At 37.9% G+C, this 8,910-nt stretch overlaps 1 protein-coding gene across 5 annotated transcripts in view; it reads left to right on the top strand.

Moving 5' to 3' along the window:
- The window catches only part of LOC106876842 (LIM/homeobox protein Lhx9), a 253,651-nt gene that overhangs the window by 153,291 nt on the left and 91,450 nt on the right, over positions 1–8,910 (top strand). For all 5 annotated transcript variants that reach the window (XM_014925596.2, XM_014925588.2, XM_052969744.1 and 2 more), the window contains one exon: positions 8,313–8,728. In XM_014925596.2, the coding sequence (XP_014781082.1) occupies positions 8,313–8,728 (416 nt within the window). The remainder of the gene's footprint in view (positions 1–8,312; positions 8,729–8,910) is intronic.

The raw sequence follows: 8,910 nt of genomic DNA on the forward strand, positions 1-8,910 counted from the left end.
ATATATATATATATATGAGTGCGTGTATGTAACTGCACGTGGACTGTTGGCAATTCTTTCCTCCTTCTTCCTTTTCTTTTGAATTTTCCTGTGTCTCCTGTTTCCGAAGAAGAGCTTTGCTCGAAACGTAAAACAACCACTACTTCTTTCCTTCTCTGAGCGTCTTATTAGTACTTAGTATGTACCACGTCCTTGCGTTGTTGTTTTGTCTTGTCTTTTTTCTCTGTTTTTTTTTTATTAATTATATATATCGATGTGTGCGTTTGTATGCGTGTGTGGGTACTACGTACGTATGTATGTGTGTGTGTGTGTGTGTGTGTGTTGGTTTTATATATACTTTAATTGTTGTTTTCTTGGAAAACGACATCAATAATTCAAAAGTTTACGTTGATCCTAGTTTTTTTGTTTACTAAGCCTGATATTTATTTTATTCAACTCTTTGTAGAACCACTAGGAAAAGTTACACTAACACATACGCGGACATCGACACTGACACTCATAGTTGTACACAAAACACATGTTTGTATGTGCATGTGTATATTCATGTGTGCATATGCATGTGTTTGTGTATGCGCGCATGTGAATATCTGATATATGGTTGATTAATTTGTGAAGTTAAGAATTACCTGTGCGTATGCGTATGTAAATGCATGTGTGTATACATACACATACATTTACACAGGTAGTTCTTGGCTTCACGACTCAATCTATCGTCTATCGCAAATGGTAATTATTTCCTATATTATCATGAATCAGTTTAGGATGCCTCCATAAAGATTTCTAGTTGAAAATAAAATGGCACGTTGAACTCAATCAAATATACTAGAGATGAACAAAGGATGCTGGGCATAACCGAGCTTGTTTGGCCTTTGGCACAATTGAACGTTCTATTCATCCGCTAGAACATCATTTTGGAATAGTGCGCATCGAGTTACGAGGAATTTTTTTTTTAATAGTTTGTACTTTTGTTTTGAATTTAGTTGTTAAGCAGTTGTTGCTTGTGTTTCGCTCAGCTCAGCCCTGTTTCGAATGTCAGTGTACGTAGACCAATATACCTTTATTTAAGCCTTGATTTTCTTACTCAAGAGGGATTCTAAGAAATCGCGGTTAGATCATTGAGCAGTTCTGATAGACTGTAGTACAGTTATTTTGGCTTCTCCATTTCTCTCTCTCCCTTTCCTTTTCTCCCTTTCCCCCTCACTCTCTCACTTCTAGTTACCAATTTTGCCTCGATGTTTAGGCCGTTAACTTAATTTTAGATTATGTATACAGTACGTTTTCATTTAATAACCTCACTCTTATTCTGTTACAATCTCTTCTAGTAGTTTAACCATCACCCCCACCCCCTTCGACAATGCAATTAGTCTACTTCTATGCTCACTACGATGGAAGTGTTTTAATCATAATGATGGAATGCGCTGGTCATTCACTATAGTTTTCTATATTTATTTTCTTGTTTTGTATTTTCGGTTACAAATGTAGTTAGTTTCGTTTTCTAGTTTTTATTTATTTAATTACTAAAATACGCCTTTTGTCCCTTGATGCACGAAGATTTTTTATCAAAATTAAAAACATATTTCCTTACAACATAAACCCTATCTCAATGTGCTGGCACATATAGACTTAAATACTCGTATTTGTGTTTATTGCAGATAAGGATATATTTTAAAATTATTGAACACGGAAAGATTATTTGAAGCTATCATATGACTATTGTCAAATACATACTTATTTGCTGCTGCAAATAGTAATGGTCATAGAACCTGCAGAGCACAGTTTTAGGACCATTACTCTTTATTGTCACCCTTCGAGTATAATCTTACAGGTGCACTCAGCCAATGTCAGAAAGATATCGATGGCTATCCAAACTCTACTCCATAATGAGCTAAACCTGATTTACCAATTTGCAGATAAAAACAATACGAAATTCAATGCATTCAAGTTTTCCATCACGCAGGGAATATCCACAAATCACATTATTTCACATCAGATAACAATGATTCAGAGCGCCAGTTAACTACGACACTTATGGTGCATCTTTCATCTGCCAAATCACCAACATTTTCTCTAAATTGAGACATCTCATACGATGGATCCTTCGAACTTTTGTGACAAGAAAAAACGATTGTTATGATAACTCTATATGCAAAAGTTTAGTTCTGAGCAGATAGATTACTGCTTACAGCTTTGGTCTTCAAATACATCTGGTCCTGTAGGAGAAATTTAAGGATTATAAAGAACTATCATCTGTTAACTAACTTTGATTAAAAGATTTAATTGCTGCGAGCGTCAGAAAGCTCTGCGTCTCTACTCTCTTGAACATCAAAGAGAGAGATATACTACCATATATGTATGGAAATTCCAGGAGGGGCATGTTCCAAAACTTGGACATCAGAGTACATTTTAATGCTCCACCTGGCTGATACTGCTAGCCTTGAAATTACGAGCAAAAACACTCTATTGTATCCGTCTAATATTTAGAGGTTCCCCGTTGTTCAACTGCTACAAATTTAATTACAGTCGAACTTCCAGTCATAGAGGGACAACAAGAGCGAAAGAAAATAAATGAGGGTGTTTAATAGCAGTTATCTTTTGAATAATCGATGATATCCTACAATATATATATATATTGATAGAAAAGGTAAGACAACAAAATAAAGAAAGAGACCTCGATATTATGTAAATAGAAGAATTTATCTGTAAATGATGTGTGACAATTAATTATTCGGTAGCCATGATAAAACTCCAAGTTTCGGAAGCCCACGCCGTCGTCTCTTCAGTTATCTGGCCATCGAAGAATGCTATGAAAATGACATTTAAACAAAGGGAAATTACAGTGTGGTTGACCGTTATTAAGACAAAGGAGCTATTAGAATCACCGCTAAGTGAGGGGAGGGAGTAAAGGTAAGGAAGTAAAAATGTCCATAGTATTCACGTTAGCGCACCAGTCCATACGTACACATGCGCGCCCGCGCACCCACGTACATGCGCCTAAATATATATATATATATACTCATCCACCCTCACTTGAAACACACACAACCTCACCCACACTTTCGCCAAAAAATATATATATACCCGCATACACGCCCACACACACACACACGCACGCAACACGCTCGTACACCTACACACGCGCGCAAAAAGGTTCATACACACATCTATATACGCACAGGAAAAAAGCAGGGTGGAAGGTAGAATACAGAAAAACTATGTGTAAAAAATATATAAAACAATATCTCTATAAATATGTAAAAAATATATATGAAATATAAGTGAAAAGTATAGAGAGATGAAAAGCTTGCACACATTAGTGAAAACAAATCCTATCAGTAATCTCGGGGGACCAAAAACGTAACAAATATTTAGCCACATGTGGATATGATCCGAAAAGTTCAGTTCTTGAATTTAGGCATATGGTGGTGTCTAAGCTGCCTTTTCAGATGAGCCATCTTTCCATATCACAAAGACCGCATTTTCCGCTGCCGTTGGTGTAGGGTTTACACTTGGCTAAGATCTTCCAATGGATGTTGTAACTGACACCTTTATCTTTTAAGGACCATATATGACTGGTTAATTTGGTCGTTTTCCTCTTATCCCAGTGCCTGAAGATTGAGGTGATTGTTGAATCTGGCTTCGAAATTACCCTCTGTAAGGCACACGTATTCCTTCGTCGAAACTGTATCCTTAGTGGATATAGAGTGCACGGTGGCTATAATAAATGATGGTCTCGGACATGCAAGCTCCATTTAGCAGGCACAAATTTTTATCCCTACATAAATAGCTAGTTTCATATTGTGGTTTTTGTGTGTTGTGTATGATTATATTTTTTAAATTAGTGGTTGAGCTGAAGCTGATTTTTAAGTTATGTCTATTGAAGAGCTTTCTGTAACTATGGTTGATTGGAAAATGTCTTTCTATCAGTGCTAAGAAATACTTGCCTATATTAAAGGTCACTTTGGGTGAGTAGGAGGGTGTGAACCAGATAGTTTTCCTATTTCTATGTTTCCTTTTCTTTATTATTGGACTGGTGGCAGGTGTATAGGTTATTTCCTCACTAAAACCACTATCTTTTAGTGCCTTATTATATACTGGGGCAACGCTATTAAAAATGTCCCTATCAGAGCAGAGGCTAGATATTCGTTAAATTTAGAAAAATATTCGGATTGTTAATGTTTGTTTCATACGCACATACTGATATACATACATACACATACATACATACATACATACATACATACATATATACATACATACATATATACATACATACATACATATATACATACATACATTTTTTCTAGAACCTCCAGTCTTCTCCGCCTAAAGGAACTTATCACCTTCACATTTTCCATTTATATTTTCTATAAAAACACTGGCTTCCACTTCTACCAACATTTTCCTTCGCGAAAACCACCTGCATAAAACGTGTCATCTCCTATTTCCAGTTCCAACAACTCCGCAGACGATTTTATTCATTCTACGAGTGTATCCATCCATCCTTATGCAAGCTGCGTTTCTTATGACTCAACCAGTGATCGCATCATAAATTTTATATCTCGCGTCCGGAATACAACCATGCGACACCTCATTCATCGCATTCCTTCCTTAAACTCGACCGCAACCAACGCACATTCGTCATCCACAGCTGCTCTTTTCACACCCATGCCCCACTCAGATCTGTTCCTTACTTTCTTTACTGCTGGCACACTTACACTTGCCTTTCCAAATCATCACTTTCATCAAACCTACACACTATACGTTCCACTTAAGGGATTCATTTCGATGAAAGCCTAAAAACTTCATATGCACACCAATGTTTCAGGTGCAACATGATCAACATCGGATAAATCGGCTGCCGACAATCCGACAGGTTTGCATAACATCTCAAAGACATCAGACTTGTCAACGAGTTCCCTGTTTCTCGAAATTTCGGTAGCGATAACCGCTCCACCTAACACCTTCTGGTCTTGGAAACCAGTATAGGATGCCCCCTTTCCTTTCTCAAAACGTACACATTCATCGGACCAAATTCATCACTCCCTCCACTTACACTTGAAGCCCCTCGCATCAAATTTAGATTTCTCCACCTTAACCTTGCTGCATCCCTCTTCCTAGCAGCCCCCTGCACTAAATTCTGTCACCTTCGCCTCACACGTCATCATTGTCTCTCAAGCACTTACTAATACATATATATACATAAATGTGCAATAGTGTTTGTTTGTGTGTGTGTTTGGGGTTACTCTAACCCCCCTCCCCACACTGTCAAACCGATTTTAATGATTTTTAGCACATAGGTAGATCACATGCCCTGAATTTCAAATAAGACTGGAATTTCTCGAAAACTCAATAATGTTCAGTTGGCATCGATTTTGTGAGCTCAATCGAACGTTTGAATGGAAATTCCTATAACGATGTTATTTTTTCCAGCAGCTTTTGCATTTTTTCACGTGTAATATTTCCACAGAATCTATAGAATTAAATAAAGGCCTTATGCAACACCGCTCCTTCAACAAAACTCCGTCACCTGCCCTGATCATTTTTGCTCCGCCTGCCACACATCTACTCATCCTGCGACAGCCTGCCGAGTCAGATATTACATCTTAATGGGTAATAGTTGGCAAGAGGAACGTAGAAGATTTCAATACAAGGTCAGAGGCGGGCTTAACTTCAACACGGAAAACACGAGCAACGAAGGATCCAGCAGCTAGTTTTTCACATAAACACATATAAAGCTTCTTTTAAAACACTTTCCGTCTTGCATTAATACTTTTCATTTACACACGTATATTCACGCATGCATAATCATTTGTCATCTAACATTTGTTTTGCTGACACATACACACACATATGCACGCACGCACATACACACAACCTATCATACTCAAACTCAGACACAAACTCAAACACCTTATTCGGGCAGACGCATATAAATCTTCGCACACGCACATAGACCTACACACATATACTCAATTCATCCACAGCTTTTCTCGTTTTCACATGCACACACCAAGGAACAAGCACATACACGTGCCCAAACGCACCTAATTGTTACATGCAGAAGCATATACAATCATTGGTACTCAAATATATACGCACCCACTCTCGACTTATACACACACATACCCACACCGTTACGGGGGCACACAAACACACTTACGTACTCATGCATAGTACACTCACGCATAAAAGCACATATACTTCAACACATCAAATTTTCAGTATTGCTTAAAAGCTGTGTCTCACATTTCCTCCCTACAACTTTTCACCTCTGCTTGACAGCTACTGACACCTGAGGTTACCGATACCCGCTCATGCATTCTTCCCTTGCTGCTTCCTCTACTTACTATACATACTTTATTCAAACAGTTAAATCTTCTTCCTACCGCCATTTTTATTCCACAAGCGTCAAGTCTGGCTTTGGACCTATTCACTACATTTATTTTTCTCCATGTATTTTACCAGCTTCTTCATTACAGGTGTTTGTTCTCCTTAGTGGGTTTTATCATTATCTTGCAAACTTCTGGACACTCTACCAAGCTCTCGGGAATTTTAACCAGTTCTTTTTATTTTCTTTCATTTTTCTCAGAATTCATAATTTTTTTTTTCTCTTTTCAAATCATATTTTAAACCCTTCCTTTTCGTTACAAAACGTTTTCTCTCTCATATGTAAATTTGTTACTCACTTGTACACACATCAATAAAATATAGCTTTGCCATTCCATCCGATTAACTAACATTTTCCTTTGAACTCTCACCTGCTTTCTTCTCCTTATATGCTCATATTCACGCAACTCAGCAAAATATTACACACAAATGCACATACACATATTCTTCAGCACGCTTCCACTGTAACTACTACCAGTATATTTCCATATTTGCAAACCTCTATACACAGAGTGCACCATATTTATACAACTAATACACTCTTATGTTGGCATCTACACACCTACCACTTCCTGCTTCTTAACGCACTCCCAGTGCAGTACTCCTAGATGCTTTCTCAATCTTCGTCTAATTTTTTCACTGACTATTTCCCTTTCTCACTGTCTCAACAGATCTCTCTTCTGATGAACAACTAAAATTGGAAACCCTAAGACACTTCCTCTTTCCGTAAATGTGTTAAGCTAATATTTCATTTGTCATTGTTCTTCCTGGATTGTTCTTTTTGTTATTCTTTGTATTTATACTGTGTGTGTGTGTGTGTGTGTGTGTGTGTGTGTGTGTGTGTGTGTGTGTGTGTGTGTGTGTGTGTGTGTGTTTGTGCCTGTGTTTGTCTTTGTGTGTGTGTGTGAGACTCATGCATTCAAATGACCAAATTTCATACAACAGCATAGTGAAAGAAGACAAGTCTGATACAAATTTTAGCATTTGCTGCGTGTATAACATTTATCTGCTTTTTATTTGATTCTACCGAATGAGGCCTGGGGATGAATTCAGCTTTAAGCACCTAGTGAATTACAATGAAAAATGATGTGAAAATATTGCATGCAGAAAGAAGTCTACGCAAAAGTCTACATATTCGGCACTAGCTGAACACCAGATACCTCGGCTAGTAACTCTAATAGTCAATTGATAGTAACATTTATTTAGCAAATGAATTTTAATTGCACACTGTCAGAATAGTGATATGTTTGTAGTGTAGCGCACGAGCGTGTTTAAGAGTGTGTGTGCGTGTGTGTGTGTGTGTGTCTGTGTGTGTGTGTGTGCTATATCTCTGTCATTCTGAGAGGAGCATAGAGTTGCACGATCAACGGAATTACTTGCTTCTGAATTAACGTGTGACTGACCATTCGTCAGAACTGTAACCTTAATCCTCAGGCAAAAGAAAAGTGACATAATGTGTACTGAAGATACAAACCCCTCTACCATCATCTCCACATACACACTCACAAACACACATGTATGTATACATGTATATATTGGCCTGACTACTAATTTTCAAACGGAACATACGGTTCTGTTTCAAATGGTGCCTTAGTCAAAGGTAACCATAGAGTCATGCACACACAAACATACACTCACATACATACACATACACATAAACGCCCATACTCACACATACATAGGATGGAATTCTGATAGTTTCTGCTTAACCTCTCACAAAAGGCACTGAGTTTGACTTCACCATTAGAACACAACCATTTCTGCTAAACTCCCGACTGCATGATGTTGCTGCCAACGTCTTGTAGGACGACTAAGCGCAACCAACAAACACAGTACAAACAACATATGTGTGATATTAACAAGTTTAATTATATTGCGATGCCCAAAAGTTTAAAGACTTATACAACAATATTGTTCTTTTCCAGGAGGTACGCAATTCGTCAGTGTGCTCGATGCAACACGGGTATTTCTGCACAAGAACTTGTCATGAGGGTGCGTGACCTAGTGTACCATCTAGGCTGTTTTGTGTGTGAAGGCTGTAACAGGCCATTGACCAAGGGGGACCATTTCGGCATGAAAGGCGATCTGGTTTACTGTCGGACAGATTATGAACTCTTATTTCAGGAAGGATGCAGGGAATATGTACCATTGAGGGAACAGAGAACAGATGAATCAGGAGGCCATAACGAAAGTTTATGTGATGTCAGACCTCTGGTAGCTGGACTTGAAAGAGGCCATATCCCATCTAACTATACTGGAGTGGTTCTGCCAATACAGCCAAAAGGTAGATCACGTAAAAGAAAAACAGCATGCTTAAATGCGACGCTAAATTGCCAGGCTGGTGAGTAAATGACTTCATTATTATAACGTCTTTCTTCCTTCCTTCCTTCCTTTCTTTCTTTCTTTCTATCTTTCTTTCTTTCTTTCTTTCTTTCTTTCTTTCTTTCTTTCTTTCTTTCTTTCTTTCTTTCTTTCTTTCTTTCTTTCTTTTTTATTTCTTTCTCTCTCTCTCCCCTCCCACAC

The sequence above is a fragment of the Octopus bimaculoides genome, chromosome 1 (genome assembly GCF_001194135.2).
Source record: "Octopus bimaculoides isolate UCB-OBI-ISO-001 chromosome 1, ASM119413v2, whole genome shotgun sequence".
In the NCBI taxonomy this organism is placed as follows: Eukaryota; Metazoa; Mollusca; class Cephalopoda; order Octopoda; family Octopodidae; genus Octopus; species Octopus bimaculoides.